Source organism: Melospiza georgiana, chromosome 3, assembly GCF_028018845.1.
Source record: "Melospiza georgiana isolate bMelGeo1 chromosome 3, bMelGeo1.pri, whole genome shotgun sequence".
Taxonomy (NCBI): Eukaryota; Metazoa; Chordata; class Aves; order Passeriformes; family Passerellidae; genus Melospiza; species Melospiza georgiana.
The window spans coordinates 78,823,959-78,844,529 of record NC_080432.1 but is presented as its reverse complement, the minus strand read 5'-3'; the positions used below and the strand labels follow the sequence as shown (position 1 = coordinate 78,844,529).

The 20,571-nt window shown below is 37.1% G+C and overlaps 1 protein-coding gene across 1 annotated transcript in view; it reads right to left on the bottom strand.

Moving 5' to 3' along the window:
- FRK (fyn related Src family tyrosine kinase) overlaps positions 1-20,571 on the bottom strand; it is a 46,833-nt gene that overhangs the window by 6,478 nt on the left and 19,784 nt on the right. Inside the window, exons 2-5 of the mRNA XM_058019928.1 lie at positions 18,122-18,243; positions 11,258-11,418; positions 10,483-10,651; positions 1,512-1,670 (exon numbers count right to left, since the gene is read on the bottom strand). Of these exons, the coding sequence (XP_057875911.1) occupies positions 1,512-1,670; positions 10,483-10,651; positions 11,258-11,418; positions 18,122-18,243 (611 nt within the window). The remainder of the gene's footprint in view (positions 1-1,511; positions 1,671-10,482; positions 10,652-11,257; positions 11,419-18,121; positions 18,244-20,571) is intronic.

Sequence of the window (20,571 nt, the reverse complement as noted above, 5' to 3'; positions counted from 1 at the left end):
GAATCTCAAGAAAACTTACCAGGAGCTGTGCACTCCAGCTGATATAGATCACTTCCAGCCACAGAGCTCTATATGAGCTTCAAATCTCTTTCCTTATTAGTCTCACTGACAGCAATGACTTTGACCACAATACCTATCAAAACTCTTGGATCTCTGCCTCCACCTCTTAGTTCTGTGCACCTCCCTGTGCATTGGCCATCAGACAAGGAGGGATACCACTAGACTGGGTTTCAACTGGGCATTTTTATGGATATCTTGGTGGCTGCATGGAAACCAGGTGACTTTCCACAGCCTCTGATGAAGAGCGGGCACTGAGGCAAGGAGCAAAGTGCTGTGCTCATGCTGGCAGCTGATCCACACAGAGGCTGCAGCACTGAAGTGCTCTGGACATGTTTACTCTATGCACACTAATAGGCCAATTTTCACCTCTGCAACAGCTGTGACTCATCCTGCCTTTCTCAGAGCTATTTCTACAGTGCAATAAATGTTTCCATGCACAGCAATCATTTCCTGATGTGCCAGGCTCTTTCAATCAGATAAGCTGCAATCTACACACAAAGGCACCAAAGATGAGGATTTGAAGGAAATTTGTGCCTTGCTACCTCTGGCCAGCAAATGCCTACAGAACCGTGGATGATCTGGCCCAAGGTCATGGCAGACCCGTTGTGGGCAGCTCCTGGTAGGGCTGTCTCTGTGTCAGAGATTTCTTTAGCTGTAATTGTGCATGGACAGACTCTCATTTAAAAATGGTTCCGCAGAGAAGATGGGGGAAGGCATGTGTCATGGCAAATGCTGTCTGTGGTATTACACAGGGCTTTGCTTTATGGGCTGTAAACAGAGAAGAAATTCAGCATGACAACCATGGCAAACATTTTGTCTTCAAGAAATCATTACAGCTTTAAAGACATTTAGCATATCACAGACATCTGCTAAACTGAAAATGGGTAGCAACACTAGAATCAAGAATTTCCCAATAACAGGAGTGAGCTTAAAAGTGCAATCATTATGCTAGTCGGTTCCAGGCTGTACAATTTTATTTTTAATTATTATTTGCCTTCAAAAGAGCACTTTGAAGCGCTACTGAGATAAAAGCCCTGATGAGATAGGCAAGGGACAAATTTGTAGTGAAAAGCTATCCCTGACTAGTAATAGTTTTCAAAGCTGTTAAGTACATTTTATGGAAGTGCTTCTATTTCATGTCAAATATGATGACCTATCCTTCTGGATACTTATATTTTTATTCCTTTGTGTATGTTCCCATCTACTCCTAGAACTGGATGAAAAAATATGAGCCATTATAAGGCAAGAATCAGACTGTGGATGTGATTCCTTCCTACTTTTAAAATATTTTGGTTGTCAAAAATTCATAAACCTTTCTGCTTTTCTCACCCCCACACATGACAAATAATGCAGCTTTTACATTAAACTAGGATGTTGTACTCCTATCTTTTATGTTAGTGTATTTACTAAACTGCAGCACCCTTAAAATGAGTTTAGAGTAATTTGCTTACTTTTAAGGTATTCTAAAAGACTTCCATATCTCATCAGCTCAGTAATAATATAAATTGGGTCCTCCAAAGTGCAGACAGCATAAAGCTGTATAAGCTTTGGATGTCTCAAGTTCTTCATTATTTGTGCTTCCCTCAGAAAGTCTTTTGGATCCATTGAACCTGAAACAACAGCATATAACAAAACCGAGGTTATTAAAGGGCTTTCTACCAGCAATCTTAAGGGAGTAACTGATATTGTTTTCTGGTTTTGAAAGTACATTAACATCTCAAATCTTCACAGTTCCCACAGAAAACAGACAGTGCAGCTGAAACAAACATTTAATGAGTGAAAGATGCCAGTTGTGTAAGGACAGAGAACGTATGTGTCCCAGCCACCAGAAATATAAAGGCTAAAATCAACCACCCCCAGGACTCCCCCAAACAGGAAAAAAAAGCAAGGCTAGAATGTTAAGGGATACATTTTAAACAAACAACTGGTTAATGAAAGGATCAGAAACTGAAGTGAGAGCGTCTAGGTAATGAACACAAAATTTCTGAGAGAAAAATAGTGCTGCAATAAAAATTTGTTGCACTATATTTTCAGCTTCACCAATTAAAGCCTGAAAGCACTGAAATCAGTTTAGCATATGCAGAGATGGTGTGTGCATTTTATATATACAAAAACAAATAACTATTTATAATGATCATGCAATAGCAACCCTATCAGAAATACCAATGTATGCACAGATGTAACATTAATTTTACAATCCCTTAAATGCCAAAGTGTCTTAGCAGCAAATGACACCAACTTTTTAAGTGTTACATAAGATCATAACATCTCTAGTTCTTTTCATATATATAGTGAACCGATGCAGAAACTATGTCAAAGAAGCAGTCAGAAGTGGCACAGGAAGCCAAAGTCATAGCAAATGTAGAATTAAAGGTCATGTACCCTGAATAGGGGATTGATTAGGAAAACATGAACAAATAAAAAATCAAAGCTTTCTAGATAATGATCCAGTAGTGATCAGATATTGTCAGGTGTTTGAGGAAGCTGGTGAATAACATCTCCTTCAAAACGCTTGTACATGCAAATGTGAAATTATTTAACTACTCACATGTCTCCTTCCTCCCAAATCAAAATACTTTAATTAAGAAAATATTGCAGTTAAGATTGGAGAGGAAAATATCTAGTTATCCAACTTATTCTGCTCTATGCCGTGTTTAAAAACAAACTCATCTTACTCAGCAAGCAGACTAAGTAATTTGAGAAACCAAGGCTGCAAGAATAAGAGTCTTTATGGTTGTTTTTCTTAATATTAGGTAATCTATAAGGTTCATTTGGGAGTTTGATTGTGTTCCAAACATGGATGTTTAAATTAAGTGAAACTCTTGGAGGATGTTAAATGGCTCAGCAATAAAATTCCAACCGATACTCTGTTCTACAAAAAGGACTAGAAAATCAGCCTGTTCACCCAACATCTACCTTAAATGCCACCTCCTGAAAATGCCCCAGCCTATTTCCCAAAACATAGGAATGATGTGTGATTTCTTATCCTCGCATCAATACAAGAGGAAAGATTCAGAAATGCTCCTGACATAGACTTTATGAAAAAAGAGCCACTTGACATTGCTGCTTGGGAAAGCAAAGATTACATTGCAAGGAACAGGTACTCCCCACTTCCATTTCTTCATACTTCCCTTGGCAATCCCATATTGCCCAATTTGGTGAGACTTCATAGGATGTCATTAGGAGGAGTGGTCAAAGTATTTGGATTTCCATCAATAAATGGCAAGCAGCCAATAATGCATCTCCTCAACAGGTACAAGCTACACTCATTTTCTTTACTCACTGTCAGAGGAAAGTGGGGGCCTTCACAAAGAGTAAATGATCACACCTGGTCTGGATAAAGTAGAGATTGTGACCGGGAGAAAACCCAAAATATCTGTGATGCTTACTCTACATCCTTTTCTTGTTTAGAACAGCAAAATCTTTACAGATTTACTCAAATATTCCACCAATTCTAGATTTAAAAAAAATAATTGATAAGGTTGTCTTTATAGGGTTTCGACTACTTTTGATATTTATTTAAAATTTTACCCCATTTGCTTACTTGTTTCAAGATATATGCATTGTCATAAAAATCAACCTAAAATCTACAGCTGCATGGTGTGAAGCATTCTGCCTCCAGAAGCAAAGGCATCAGTGTGAATTATGATTTAGCATCAGTGCCAAGATTTGACAAGTTGATCCTAAAAACGATGAACTACTTGCTCACTTAGGGTCTACCAAATCATGGACCCTCTATGGATCATTATACAGGATTTCTTCACACCATAGAATTTGACAGTCTGATTTGTTCCCACCATCAAAGTTTGCCTACAAGGAATTTCTCAATTTAATCATGCTATAAACTTCTCCCAATAAACTGAAACCAAGCAACATGTTTTTCAGATATGACAACTTTCAATAAATTGATCAAGAAGGAAGTTTTCCATTAGCTGAATAGCTGCAAATCTTTTTCTACACTGTAAAAGCAAATAACAGTGACAATAATGATAACAAACCAGAAAAAGATCAATAAGTATTTCCTGCATGTTTTACAGAGCATATGTAACCTTCAGTTTTAGTTTTCATCTTTAAATAGCACAAGTAGCAGACAGTGCCCCAATCCCCCACAGCCCTGTAGATCTTATATTGTACTTCATAAGAAGATTGGATGCCAACTGAAAAAAATTTAAAAGTGTCTTTATGAGTGTTCTGCCTAAGATTATGTTTCAGCAACTGAATAAGCAAATTAAAAACTGCCTCTAAAAGAAACCAAACATGCTTGTTACAAATTAGTTGGATAAAGCCTGTCACAATAGTGGCAAAGAATTTACAGTACATCCCTTTGAGGCAGGAAACACATGCCAAATGGAGTTTCAAATAACTGAGGGGGGTTTAACTTGTAGTTGAATATGTATGTTTTTAATGAAATACACATTTTCACCTGTTAGTGGTAAACCCAAGATAAAGAGCAGGTTACTGTAAGTAGAAACTACTTGGTCATAAAACAATCAGTTAACATAAGCCTTTATTGAAACAAATGGAGGTTTCTATTGTCTAAGATACCAGTTTGGGAGTAAATTTATTAGGACCTGAAGAAAATATGGTCTTGATAATCTGATTTTTGAATGAAAAATGTTTTTCTAAATGTCAAAGCCATTCTCCAGAACAAAATGTTAGAACCTCTTCCTTTGAGATGTTCTGTTGTGCTGCTTTGCCAGGAATCACCTCTAACTTAAGCCTACTTAAAACAGATATATCAGTTCTGATTAACTTATCTTTGAAAATATTTTGTTCTAGATCTGAGGAAGCTTCACATTCTAAGATAAACACTGATAACCTGGAAATGAGTTAGCGAGGAATGTTAGTTATTTTCCAGATTCTACTTGCCTAAATGTAAATGGCCCTTAAATATTTGATAAACCTGTCACAAGACCCTTTGTTTGCAACTTTTCAATAAACCTTCCCAAATTGCTTCAAAATACCCTTGTGCTTCAAAAGAACCTAGACCTCTAACTGAAGTTTATAGGAAATTAATTTATGTGGAGACTGCATTAAGCATATAACTATGATCTTCTGAAGAATTTTATGAGTAATAAAGAAATAAAGTTTAAAAACTAAAAATTTGGCAACACAAGAAATTAAAATAGCCTATTCATATTAACAGATGAATAATTTATGTTTCTGGATGTTCTCAAGCAGCTTTGTCACCATGGAGAAGTAAACTTACATATCAGTGTAAGGCCACATACTGAATTAAATGGAATAAAAAATCTCTTTTGTTCTCAGGGAAACTGGGGTACTTCCCTGAGTGCAAAGCTTTTTACACTGCATATGTATTAAGGATGTGAAAAATTAGAGAAATGAAAATGTTATGAAAAACTCCACTGACAGTACCAACCCAGACACTATTTTGGAAAAACCTCCTGAAAAAAAAAGCATGCTTGGACATTTTTCATGCAGAGAGAAGCTTGGGAGATGCTTTACAATGTGATAATGACAAATGTATGCGTCAGCTTCAACAGGCATAAGGAACTTTATCAGATACAATTAATTGGTGATGATAGATGTCTGCTTCACTTGCTGACAGCTGGAGAAGCAAGCTAGCCCAGACAATAGGTTCTAGAAAATCCATCACACTCAACATAGGACAAAGTGCAAATCCCTGCTGCAATGATTTCCACTTAAATAGAAAAATCCAGTGTCTCAGTGAAGAAATAAAAACAGAAATGTGAAATGACATGTTCAGGGACCTGCATCAAGATAGTGCTGTGCAGAGCCAAAACCAGAAATAGTAACTGCTGGTTTCTAGACTGTTTTCCTATCTACTGATCCCTGCACCTCTTTGAAAACTATGGGTCAACAGCTCAAAAGTCAGAGGCAAAGATGCTCTTATGTTTTGTTTTTTCATTCACACATTCATGGCTATGGCTGGTAAAATGTCACAGATGTCTCCAAAACAGAGATAAGTGAACCAGTGGACAAATAAGAGAATTATCTGAATGAAAGCATCAAATTACTTCTGCTTTCTGTAGACAGCCACACTGATCAATAGATTGTAAAAGAATAAGGAGAAGTAATGGGCAAGACATTGACAATGATATTTGAGAGTAAAGAATGGAATGATGTCAAATATTTTCAGTTGTTGTAATTGTGCTAGAGGGACAAGGGGTGGATTGTGTGCAAATTGTTTACTTTGGTTTTGTGATTATGGTGTTTTGCTTTTGTTCTGGAGAATTCTTTTTCTGCATATAGGATTTGAGGTGTAACCTCACCAGCACTGAGCAGAGAGGGACAATGGTCTCCACCCTGGTCTCCCTGGCCGCACTATTGCTGATTCAGGCCAGGATGCCATTGGCATCATTGATTTTAAGCCTTTTAGTAGCAATAGCTAGAGATTAGTTTAAGTCCAGAAAAAAATTGTTTGAGAAATGAGAAGGACACTATATAGCAAGAAACTGCATTTAACCTTTCTAAAGACAACTGAAAATTGGTTAAACAAGAATGGAAAGAACAACTAATACATTCAAATAGGCTTTTATTTTATTACAAGAAGACATAGCAAGGGTTAAAAAGAAGACATCAGGAAAATTCAAATGTGAAATTAGGTGCAGATTCTCACAGTTCCTTCATCTTAGAACTAGAGGACTTCTCATTTAGTCAAGAACAAGCTGTGTTTTGATTAAATATAAATGCTAATCTCAGCAGAGGCATGATGTGTAATGGCATATAACAGTAAAGTATTCCGACTACATATGGTCTAGAACAGATATACAGTGCAAAATAATGCTCAACAGAAAACCCCAAAGTTACAGAAATCCTTTCTGGCCTTAAGACCTATAAATCTATGACAATCTGATTGCATTATACTCTTATCTATTGTTCACCAAGTGATTACCCTTGATCAACCTGCTCCTGCTTGGTAATAAGAGCATTGTTCCATTTCACAATTTCTCTGGTGGTAAAGCCTTTTTAGCAGAACTCTTTCCATCTCAGCCCCTTACATTTGTCAGATCACTTTGAGTTTAACACACTCCTCTGTTTTTCTGATGGCTTGCATGTCCAGAGAGTCTACACTGTAAAACAGCTTAGTGAAAAGTCTGTAGTTTAAAATACACTCCCTCCCGCCCCAGTGTAAAGACAAGAGATTTAGATCTTTGAGCCAAGCTACAGGAGAGGTGCATTTTACAGTGTGTTACAATTGTAGCCTGAAACATTGCTTATGTGAATATTGGAAGCTTCAATGATCAACACTTGTGCTGGTTTGACCAGGAAGAAGTGGGAATTCTGGGATGTTGTGGTCAAACCAATGGGTGCTCAGATTTTGATATTGGCACCTGGTGTGGCCAGTGGGGTTTGGACACACCTCCGAGAACACACAGGGGTTAAAAACCAGAGCTGCTGCCCTGGGAGGCTCTCTTGGGACTTGGAGGGAAAGAGGTTGGATCTCCCTCCCCCGTCCAGCTGCTGCTGCTGGGCGGGGGAGGGGCAGCCATGTGGTAGGCCTGGGCCTGGACAGAGATGGGGGGTGAGGAGGCCCTTGAGGATGGAAGGGTGGAGGAGCCCCAAGAGACATCGGGCAGCCACCCCCTCCCCTTAGGGGAGAGAGAGAGGGAGAGCCGGTGTCTGAATTTGATAGCGGCCAGCCGAGGAGGAGAAGGGGGGAGTGCGGCGAGAAGGTGCCTGGCAGGGCAGCGTGGGAGCTCCGGAGCTCTGGGACAGGCAGAGACTGAGATATTTAACCCTTTTCTTACATGATTGGGACCTCGCAAAAATGCTGATCCTCCTCGGAGCTGAATAAGAAGAGAGATAAGAGATGAGATAACAAGGACCAGGCCCGAGGGAAGTGGAGAAGACTGGCTGAGTGGGGGGAGAGATGGAGTGGCCTTTTGGCTGGACTTTTCTTGTGTGGCCATAGACTGAACCATTTTTTTTCCCTGTGACACAGAGACTGCATTTAGGGGGAGGCAGTGCCTCAGAACCAGGAGGGTTCAGTGTGGGTACCCCTCGGCCCCAGGGGGTGCAAAAAATTTGGAGGGGACAGATGTCCCAAAAGAGAGACTGTGCCTTTTTTGGAGTGAGACAAGGCATCCTTGAAAGACAACCCTAAAAGCAGCTCTGGTCCATGCACAGTGGTGAGAGCACTGGGCATGGGAGGAAGATGTCACAATGGCAAAAGGACTTTCCGGGTGGTGCTGAGTGACATGGAAACACACGAGGTTTCACTGTGTTTCCAGGGGAAGCCTATGGTGCAAGAAGGACTCCTCTCCTCTTCATAAACTGAAGATTGAGTATTCTAAAGGGTGGTTCCGGACTGAGAGTTGGTGATTTGGGAGAATGTATTACATTGGGAAATTTTGGTGGGGAGGAGGAGGAAAGTGCTTTTTGTAAGGTTTTCAATTTTTCCCTTATAGTTTTTTCCCTTCTTTTCTTGTAGTTTAGTTAATAAAGTTTTCTTTATTATTTTCTTTCTTTATTTCTAAGCTGGAGCCTGCTTTGCTTATTCCTGGTCACATCTCACAGCAGACTCCAGGGAGAGGGTATTCTCATGGGGGCACTGGCTCTGTGCCAGGCCAAAACCATGACAACACTATATATTACTCATTAAGTATTATATTTTTCATTCATTTGTCAACATTATGTTATGGTGAATGAAATTACCACCCCTACCCTTTGCTGAAATTTTATTAGTACCAAGATAAACTTTTGTTACTCAGATTAGGGTGAGGGTATTGTGGTTTGTCTTTAATTAATGAAGTGTTATTCCTCATGAGTAACAATGAGAACAAGCTATGGAAAACCAATGTGCTGATTGCTGCAAGAGACTCCAAATGCCTTTCACTATAAGTGAAAAACAACTTATAGAAGAGGATAGTTCCCTGAAGAAGTGATACTACAAGGTTAATTGCTTACATTTGTGACTGTTTGAACTGTTTTTGTAGAATGAGATCGTTCACAAAGTACAGTGATAAGAGATTCAACATTAACTACATAATTTATCAAGGCAGCTTTGGGAATCAAAGTCTTCATTCGGAGCAGCACTATGTGTGACGTTCGGCTTCCTTATCACAGTGTTAGGTCACAAACTCTCTGCTATCCAAGCATTGCATCCAGGTGGGGCTTCTGTCTGCCCTAACTCAATACAACCCAGCATGCAATCAGTGAAACTACTGCTGTTGACCTTAGCAAGAGTCAGACTAAAGTGGAAAAAACGGAGATAGAAAATTATTGATTAATCGAGCCCTTTTTCCCAGGTGAACTATGGTACTACAAAAAGAATCACAGTTGAAGGAGTTTCTTCCATTATACTGCGCTAGTCTGTACATGATAACAAGTCTGCAGCGAGTCTTATGTTTATTCCAGTGATAAAGAGATTTCAAGCTGGTTTCTGTTTGCTGAGTCACTAGGGAGATGCACCTGTTCACTGAAAAAAGTATTGTCTTTCATATGAATTATAGAAGGTCTTCAGTGTGAACAGATTTCATATTTTCAGTTAAGCAGAAAAAAAAAAGAAAAAAAGAAGGCTTATTTTCTTTCAGTTTGCATATCCCAAAACACAAAAGATATCCTGATACAAGGGAGCCTTGAAACATATGCTTAAATTCTTCCCTGTTTGGTAGACCATTCAAGCAGTGCTCAAGCATATTGATGTTATATTGAATCAAAGGTCTGAATCTGTTCTGCTTCCTGAATCAGGTTCATTAGTGCCCAACACAAGCTTTTTCAATTAACCACAGCTCATGTTGTTATCTCTTTTTTAAAAACATGTATATCATCCAAGCTGCCTCTCTTATCTATGTGGTTCTTGCCATCTGCTGGCAGATATTTTATGTTGTCAATTGAGAATGCAGAAATTATTTGAAGTTAATGAAACATAATTAAGAAAAATGCTAAAAACTATATTAGTCACAATCTTATATTGCATGCAAATAGTGAGTATAAATGTTGTGTATCTAAAACTTTTAAAAATTAAAAGCAATACTAGGATTAAAGCACTCCTTAAGTACAAACTTAGCATAGTAAATATTCTATATGACGGAAGAATTCACTGTAGTATAGCACCTAATCCCTAGAAAAACCCCACAGATGATGAACTGCTTGCAAATCAATTACTTCACCTACAGATTATTCAATCTACAGTGACTCATTTCCACGCAAACAATACTGTAAAAAATAGGTACAACTCTTGTTGTGGTTGCCTTTTCATGTGATACGGATGTTGAATTAATTCAGCTCATCTAGAAACAGAAAAGTATATAAAATTCTCATTCAAAATACCAAAGAGTATCTAGACCTAGAGCTTTACTAATCTTCATGTCTAGGTGTGTGGATTTTAAGAATGAATGCATATATACAGATAGGCTCTTACAGATAGGCCGCATTTAAAAAGTAAAGGAGTACTCTTGCTAATAGCTCATTAACATTTAAGAATAATTCACATACCTGGTTTTAATGTTTTGATTGCCACAGGGGTGGTATTATTCCACAGTCCTTCCCATACTTCACCAAACTGACCAGATCCTAATTTTTTCACTAATTTCAGAGATTGTCGGTCTATCTCCCACTGATCAACAGTTTGGTAAGATAAATCAAAAGTAGCAGGAGTTTGTATCTCATAAAAGAAAATAAATAATACACGTCAACAACATATATAAATAATTGTTAACTATTTCATGTAAAGCTGGAACAGATATAAATAATGTTTCCTTAGAGTATACACATGCAATAAAGTGAGCCAAGAACATAAAATACAACCCTCAAACTGGGTGCTCTTTGTTAGAAATTAGAAATACGCTAAAGAAATCCTCCCATGAAAAGCAAACATTAGAAATCATCCCTCTAGCAAGCTTTTTGAACAATGACGTGTTGGTCGCCAGAACCTTGTGGTTTTGCCTCAGTAATTACATATGGACAGCTAGAGTTACGAAGTTGGAGATTTCATTTCCATATGTATTTATAAAAAAGTATTCATAAATCATGATATTCCTCCCCCCCCCCCAAACAAACACTTGATGATTTTTTTCAAAATGGCATGGTACTTTATTATTAATTTGTCAAATGTAAGAATGAAACTGTAACACTACCCAGAACTTCCTGAAAACAAGCAGATCATTAACATTCTGAAATGGTAGAAGAAATGGGGTCAACACTTTTTGACAGATATCTGATGAGTTAGCTCACAAAAACTAGTTTGCACAGTGTAGCATCCACGCCTTACCTTTAGGCATGGTTGTCCCAGCAACACGCAGAGGCCATCACTGTTCTTGCTGTAATAGTCAACCAACTCATTCAAAGTTTTAAAGGTTTTCCTTCTGGTTAGGAAAAAGCTTTTATCCATCCTTTTGATCCTGTAGTGCTTCACAGATGTACCATCAAAAACTAAAAAGATTTAAATATATTAAGTTTCTAGGAATTATTGAAGTGGTACAATATCATTTATACCCAAACCACCATAATGTTCCTAAATATATTTATGAGGACCTTAAAATAAATTATTTTAGTTCCAAATATGACAACTATAAAAAAGCTTCTTTCAAACCAAAGCCCATTGTTCAGATAGCTTAACACCTCTTGTCTATTAGTCTTCAGCTATTCAGATTTGGAGATTCTTCGCCAAAAGAACTGATTTAGAAGTACATAAATATATCTTCTGTGAGTCAGTTCATGTTTCCCATGTTTGAAGACAACAAAACCAGTCAAAAGCATCTAACTGACAGCAGTCATTTAGCCAGGTTTTAATATTTTCTTTATCCTCCTTTATTTTAGTGTTAACATTCCAAATAGCAGCTGCTGGGCTGGCAGGCACTTTGAAGGGAGTAGATATAGCCTCCACATAGCCACAGTTCTCTGAAAAGTAGAAAAAAATCTTCCAAGGGTTTTTTCTAAATTTTGTGCATGTTTGGAATATGTAAAAATCAGGTGAATAATGCTGTGTTTCAGGTAGTTGATTAATTCCCTTTCAGTGGAATGTTTTTTATTCTAATCTGTTGTGTCTTAACCAATAAGACTATTCCTCACTTCCTGTAAGTTATCTGCTTATCATGACAGCCAGTGTCCCTCCCTGTGACCATTGGAGCACTCCTTAGATATGTCAGAATAAAGGCTGGGCCACTGCCTGCTGGGGCTAGACACAGACCAGCACAAGATCAAAGAGAGACAAAAAATGTATATAAATCACACACACACACAGAGACACACGCACACAAAAATGTTTGGAGACCACTAGTTTAGAGACCTTTACAAATGAATATCAGTAGAAGCAATAGCCGGCTCAGAATCATCAGAGAGGGCAGTTCAGAAGAGCTGAAAAGGTATTCAGTCACTTAAATGTGGGTGTAATTTCCTAGACCCTCCATTATTTAGACATCACTGTCCATGTTCAATGGGCAGTAGAGAGTTTATATTACATACAGAAGGGTAACTGATTTTGCTCCAAGAAGTCTACAGCTGTTAGCTCTAACATTAACAGTGTTACACAATAAACCTAGAAGTAGATTCTTTATACTGTGCCTCTGTGTGCATCTTGGTAATAGCTCTGGTTATAATGACAGAGGAATATGTGGTTACATAGTGTGTGTAGAAAGCATATAGGATTGGTTGCATGAAATAAGTAAAGCTGATAGGAAGAATAATTTCTCTCACCATCTAAGTGTTGAAATCAAAGAGGAAATCTCTCCTTCCTTAAATACTCTTGTGGATGATCAAATATTTTTGCACTGTACTGTGCGATTGTCATCCAAGACCACCAGAGAGCAGACAGGAGCTTTTCAAAATACTCCACCTCAGGTGGTCTTTTTAGGAATCTGGGAACTTACGATTCTGCATGAGGACAGGAATGAGAATATTTGTAAACAAAATCCATATTACATTGCACTTTTCAAAGTATATTTCTTTTTGAATTAACACCCATCATTACTACTTTTTAACTGTAAAATTTATGAATGCTTTTGTGATGTGTCATTTGGAAATGGTGCTGAAGCAAAATGAAGGAAAGAGTAATTCAGTAATGACAGACTGAAAATGTAATGACTTTTCCAAAGTTCACAGGAAAATTATTCCAGACAAATTAATTAGTCTTTATGATGCATTGAACAAAAGGCCAACAGGATGACTGTGTTAATCCAGTCTCAGTTATATATCACAAATAATAGCAGTTTGACTACCTGATTTATTTATTAGCGGTATTATAACTATTATTTGTGAAGTAGCTAACATTAATAATGCAAGAGTTGGTTTGAAGGATGTGCTCTAATTTCTTAAATGAGCCTTTTACAAAGCCTTATGATTGACAGCATGCAGGTCAGGTGGTGATTCGTGTGGAGAAGCTGGAGAAAATTTCTGCACTGATAATGTCTCATAATAAGTAGCTGAGATTAGTGCAGTATTTGACAGGGGGTTGTTTACTTTTATTTTAGGGCTGAGTTTGGCTGTATAAGTCCTGCAGCATACAATTGGAGTTCTGCATCACAGTGTGGCTCCTCTGCCAAAATTATACAGAGCACATATCACTCAAGAAAGAACTATCCATAACCCCTTCCAGTCATCTCTACATCCATGCCAGACTACTAACCAGGACAGGATTGTAATTTTAGTCTCACACAGCTTGACAGTAACTGGGTTTGAAGACTGCAGAGGTTTTCTCCTCAACTTGCCCTTTCCAAAAGAATTACAGCTCCCCATTAGATTTCTACATGGTTTCAGTCTAGCAAAAGGATTATCCTCTCCCAGCTATCCATCTTCACATGATAGGTTAAGCAGAAGTCGATTTTGCCGCCTGAAAAATGTGAATAAAATAATTTACTACTTCTTCCCCAGGGCACAAAAATTTATGGTGGCATCAGCAGAGTCCACACCTTCACCAAATGAGTCATGGAGACACTAATGTTCCCTTACTGCCAAAAACAACGTGTTTTGGAGCAACACAGCTCCTGGAAACAGCCCTCCCCCAGCTCTTACCATGTAGCACTGCCTCCAGCACCTTGCTCTGCCTCCATGCCCAGAGTGGATGTGGGAGGAAGGTGACCCATGAAATCACTCTCACCAGCACAGAACGGGTGCAGAGGCAGATCCAAGATCATCCTTGTGGCAGTGCTCACAAGGGTTTTGAGGATGAGAGAGAAGTGAGAATGTTGATTCTATGTTCAGAAGGCTTGATTTATTATTTTATGATATATATACCACATTATAACTATACTAAAAAGGAATAGAAGGAAAAGTTCTCAGAAGGCTAGCTAAGCTAAGAATAGAAAAGAATGATTAACAAAGATCTGTGTCCCGGCAGAAAGCGAGAGCAGCTCTGCTGTGAGTGGTCAGTAAATCCAAACATCCACAGGAGACCAATCACACCTGTTGCATTCCACAGCAGCAGATAACCATTGTTTACATTTGTTGCTGAAACTTCTCAGCTTCAGCAGGAAAAAATCCTAAGAAAGGATTTTAATTAAAAGATGTCTGCGACAATCCTCTTTGTTACAGCCGTGATTTTCCCAGTTCTATGAATCTGCTGCCTTAAACAACTACCTGTTTTTCCTACACTGGAAGCCAAGAGGAAAACACACAACATTCTTTTAGGAGCATGGAAAAAATAGCTGAAGAAAACACAAAGCATTTACATTGTTATTTAATGCAATAAGTCTTTCAGATACCATTATTCAGTGATGGGCTAAGTACAGAGCCTCCTGCTATCATTGGCAATGACACTCAATTAAGCTGAGCACATCTAAATTATGGCTTTTAATTAAAATGAGGCAACATCTAAGATGGCACCAACATGTTTAAAATTTAATACATTTCACACCAGATGCTGGAGTCATCAACATAAAAATCTGTCGACAACATGTGCATTTTTAAAATGGAAAAACCTATTTTTGAAATGTCAAACACCCTAAATTTATAGTAACACATGTCAGGGGCCTATCTGGCTTGATGAGCTTTCCATTTCACTATTCACAGATGATAAAAACCTTTCTGAACATGAATTTTTGTTTTTAATTTAAATAATTATTTATTATCCAAATCTTACAAATTGAGAGTTTTCCCAACAAGGCAATTTAGAGGTAAAAAAATGTAATTTTCATGAAAGATTGAAAATTTTTAAATTTTTTATTTTTTTTTTACTAAGGAGATCACTTGTCTCCATTAACATTAAATCTTATATATCTCATTGTCCATATGAGTATGAAATCAAGCACAAAAGTCATAAAATCAGTTTTTGGGTTCTTGGGTAACAGAAAAAGAAAATCCTCCTCTTCAGCTTCTTTTTTTACCTAAATGGCATGCTGGAAGAAGAATTAAAATATTTCCTTAAAGATCTTAATTTTGATAGCCAGGTTTTCTCTTCAAGCCAATATCATCTACTCTGCAATGAAACCAAAACAACAATAAAAGCTAGAGCAAAACCAATCAGATCTACAGAATATGGGACTTTTGAGGTCTAATGTTTCTGGACTGAAAAAATTTGAAACAGAAATAAGAGACACATTCCAAAATATTGGGTTGGGACTTCTCTCTTGTCAGTGTATCAGCTACCACAGAGATGGAAGCCATCCTTCTGCCTCAGCTTTAGTGTCTCATAGTTCCTATTGATGGCACAAACAGGAAAGATGCAGGAAAATCTCTCTTCTCCATGGAACCTGGTGAACTGAACTACCTTCTTTCCTACTAATGCTTCTCACAAGACAAACATTTCATTGTTTGCTTTAGAATGCACTAGCTTTCCAAGGAGTCAACAGTAAGTAATGAGATTGTGGACATAAAACATCTAGACCAGGATGTATACTATTATTTGGGAGCAAAATACAAATAGATGCCATTCAGCTAAGCTGGTTCAGTAAGCAGCAAATTATATTTAGCTCTTTAGGATGAAGTAGCATGTTAAGGATAAATGATGTTCAACTCTGGGAAGCTACTAGAGAATACAGTGGTACTGGGAAATGATGCCACCAGTAGTGTCTACAGATTGCTTCAGTTTATCCTTTTCCTTTAACTAAAAGAGCACAAATGTTTAATAAATCTGAGATGATACATATATTCATGCATATATTTTCAGAGGACAAGCCATATTTGTGCATGAAGGAGAGCTGGCTTCTGCAGCTGGAGCCTTGCCTCTGTGTGTATTTATTACTTTCTTCAGTGCCACTCTTACCTTCCTTAATCAAACAAACCAGCATGAAACAAACCCACACTTGGTTTCATGTCTTGCTCTTATCATTCATTATCAAATCTCCTCAAATAAGCTTATAAAAAATGTAAAAAATTGTCTACCACAAGCTTTCATAATTGAATCAAATATACTAGATCAGCTGGAATAAATTTTCTGTCCAAAATTTGTAATGAAAAAACTAAACAGCAGCATTAAAGAGTGATTTTATACCACTTCAAAAGCTGGCCTAATATTTATTTTTCATTCTCTTGGATTTTTCTCTAGTTTACCTGACATACTTCTACTTTCCTGTTAGAGAAGTGGTTAGGATGCAGTATAAATAATTAATATTGTAAATCTTTCCTAAAAGGAGAGAGAATAATAAAAAGGATTTGCATTTCTACCTCCAGGTGCACAAATGAAAGACTTTTCATTGACTTTTGGTAATGTGCCATGTATTTACATGCCATCATTAAGAAGATAATACAGGCTTGTCTTTCCTTCCCTGCATAACACCATCCTAGCCCAGTTCTTGGATGAAATCAGCTCACTGATGAACTTGAAGGAAGCTGAAACCATGTAACACAGCAATAAGTTGGCACATGTAGAGAAAGCATTTTGAAAGTTCTGTGACTGTAATACAGTCCTTGGACAAAAGTGTGCACACACAAAGAGGCCAGTTCTGTCACAGCTCAGGAGCAGTCTGATTCCTTGCTAAAGGTAGTTTTCCTTTAAACACTTCATGGCAAGGACCAACTTCCTTGAGGGCAAACTGAAAACTGTGGATTAAACTCTCCCAGTACTGTAAATATCACATTTATTTCAATAAACACTCCTGTATTTCACATTCCTTTGTCTTGACAATAAAAAGCATTCCTCACATTACCACAAGACACTGCAGGTACATACACTTTAGTTATAATTGGGAAAGAATATGTTTCTTCACAACTTAAGCTGTGTTTCTGTGTAGGTTCAGAAGGTGAGTGGCACATAATCATCCAGGCAAAAGAAGAGTCAATATGAAAGAATCTGGTTATGGACAAGGTGCCTCTCATTTCACATAATTCTGCACGTGACTACTCATGGTTTATTCACAAACACCATAAGTCTTTCCTGGCTCTGGAATTAATATAGGTAGAACTTATTAGGAAGTATGGGTGTATAGCCCTGTTGTCTCAGGGACAACGCTATACTTGTGAATCACAGTTGTATGATAAGTTTGATGGAAAAAGTTCACAGAAAACCAATGAAAAATCACTTTTTACTATCACAATTTACTATCTAAAATGGCAAATATGTACAGCATGAAAAAACATGATGTTCTTAAATGTGGGTTAAATTATTATAGAATAAGTGTCCTAATTTGATAATCATTCAGATTCAAATTAAGGACTTAAATTTCAAAATGCATCATCATCAATCTATTTTTTGCTGAAGTTTACAGTGAAATTTTCAATGAAACATCACTGATTCTAAAGCATAACTTTGAAGACCTTCCCTCGATTTTATCCCTGAAAAAAAATATATAAACCTAAATGTGAGTTCTAACAGAAATCTCCTTTTCTAAAATTTCAAATATTTGTAAATGTGCTTTTATTTTTATTTTTGTTTTGTGTACTAATCAGAGCTCTAGTGTACAATTTTAATGTAATTTTTTATGCTTTGGTCATGAAAATATATTAAGGCAGCTAGAATGCTGTAAGTAAAAGCATTAAAAAGTTAATTTCTGTTCTGAGTATATTGGTAAACAAAGTCTATAAAATATTAACTCAAATTACTTTTGCCCAGTTTTCTTTTTATATCTCCTGGGGAAAAAAAACCCCATTATTATGAATTTAATTTCATTTTCATGCCCACAGTTTATTATTCTTGAAGAAGAAAAAGCCCAGACCACCTGAAAAATTTTTAAAACATTGCTTTAGATGAAAAACTAGAATATACCTGAGAGTGCGTATTCGCCTTTTAGACTTTCGCTTTCTCGGATTAGGAAAGCTCCTTCCTTGTTTACAGGGTACAACAGTTGTCTCTCGGCATCTGCTCGTCTGATTGGGCCAAAGAACCATCTGAACAAATAAAAACCATTAATTTTACCACTCAGTGAAACATACCAGGAAGACAGTTTAGCTTTTATAAACATGCTGCATATTTACTAAGAGATAATCTGTGCTATGTTAATTAAATGTCAATAGTAGGGGGGAAAAAGCCAACAAGAACTACAGAACAAATTTATTGCTAGAAAACATCACACATTTGAGTGAAATCTGGATTTTATTGCTGATGAAAAGTCTTACAGCTTTGAAGGGAACAAGCATTCAGAAGTGACAGACGGGCCTTGTCCCAGAAAACATCACCAAGAAAATTTGCCAAGGCTACAAGGGCAGAAATTGATGCCAAATCTATTGATGCCACTTGAACTAGGCAGAGGTGCAGGTATGTGCTAGCAGCCCAACATCTTAAAAGACAAAAGATCTCTCAAACTGCAGAAGGGCTCTCAGATTCCAAGGTGTAAATCACCCTGCTTCCCCATTCCACTGCCACGTCAATACCTCAGAGGAGTTACTGGCAATTTTCAGCTTTGCTGCTTTTTGACAAACAAAACCAGTGTATCCCTCAAGTCACCACAAAAATCTCTGCACCCGTGTTCTGAGAAAATCTACTCCGATCTATGGCTTTTAAAACATTTTTCCTCGCTAAATCCTGTAGTTCACAAAGGCTTGCTCAAGCAAAAATTTTAATTTGCACCTTTGAAGATAAGATTTAGCTCTCTTGCTGCTTTGTGCCGAGTTTAAATTAAAGATAAATAAGACAAAGATGAGTCGGCATTTGTAGCTGGGGTGGTGTTGAGCTTCCTTCCAGCAAACATGCCAAGCTCTTTCCAAGATTAGCTCCACCTCTTATTTGAAGCAAGTAATGATAAATAGGTATCAGAAGGATGCCACAAGCTCATAGGAGAATTCCTTTTAAATTAATCATAGCTAAAACTATTACACAAACTTCAAATATAAATTAATGCACCACAAGTATGTTGCCTACTTGATTTGTAAATTACTAGTGAAAAGTACAGACGGAGTCATCAACAAACTATTTTAGTATCTGCAAGGCTTGTAGTCATCAAGAGGAATGGAGGAAATAAATGAGAATATTGGATGATGCCTTAGCTGATCAAGCCTGAGGACTGAAAAATGGGTTTGTATTAACAAAGAGGAAATAAAAAGAGGCAAATGCAGACAGCACTAACCAATGCTGAATATGCTTTATTAACAGAAAATGAAAAGAAAATTAAAGACAGATTTTTCCAGACCACATTCCTGTCCACTGAGTTGAAGATGATTTGGATAAAATAGGTCTTGATACATATTTGGCAAGCAAAGTAATCTCACTAGAAAGCTGTAATGTGTTAGAAGTAATTTTAATTAGTTAAATGTGTTCATTAATTCAGCTAATTAATTTAATTAATTCTTTCATTAGACTGCAGAAACCTAAGTAATCAATAAATGTTCAAATCCTTGACTAAGGTTCTTGTCAAAGGAAGGAGAGTACAAGTTCAACTGTATTCAAGTTGCAAAGAAAATCTGTCTGCCCTAAAATCTAAATTAGAATCTTTCTGAAATTTCTAAATATACCCGCTCTGAGAATAACATCTGAAATCCAACAAACTATATGAGACAAAAAAAAATAATATTTGTCCCCTTGAAGTATTAGCTATCACTCAATCATGTCCAAAGTGACTAATACTCATTAGAGTGTATAAGAAGAAGGGTTTCATTTTTGGTGTCCTGTCTTCTTGGGTTACAAGGATGGTACCTTTTCAAAAGAATTTAATTTTGTACCAAACCCAAAAGAGCTTCCAGTGCATTGTTAGCAAGACTGGATTTGATAGCCACAGTCAAAATACAGTCTTTATGTGACTCAACATTTGAATATACAGTGTTAGTAACTCAAACTTCTAAAGCCGAAAACTTGAGCAGTAATACAATCTATGCAACTAGAGGAAACTGTTGGTTTATTTTGAATAAATAAATTAATTACTCTGTGTATGTAAAATCATGTCTTCAATATAAACCGTGATTTGGGAAAATAATATGCACATAAGTACATCAATTTAGGATAATTGTGATGATTTCAAAACATTTGATTTCAAAACATTTCAGCTTGTATGCTTATTTTTATTAGGCTGGAAAAACTTCACTTAAATCAATATGAAATTACCATTAAAGTTTATATGGAGGATATATAACATGTAGGTTCTGACTCCAGATAAGCCTAGCAGTCAAAAATATCCTAACTTGCAAAATACTATAATTAGAGCAACAGTATTAGAGGAGGTAAGTGTAACTGAAGCAATTACAGAGGGTGAAAAGTGGATACATATTGTGTATTACCTCATTTGC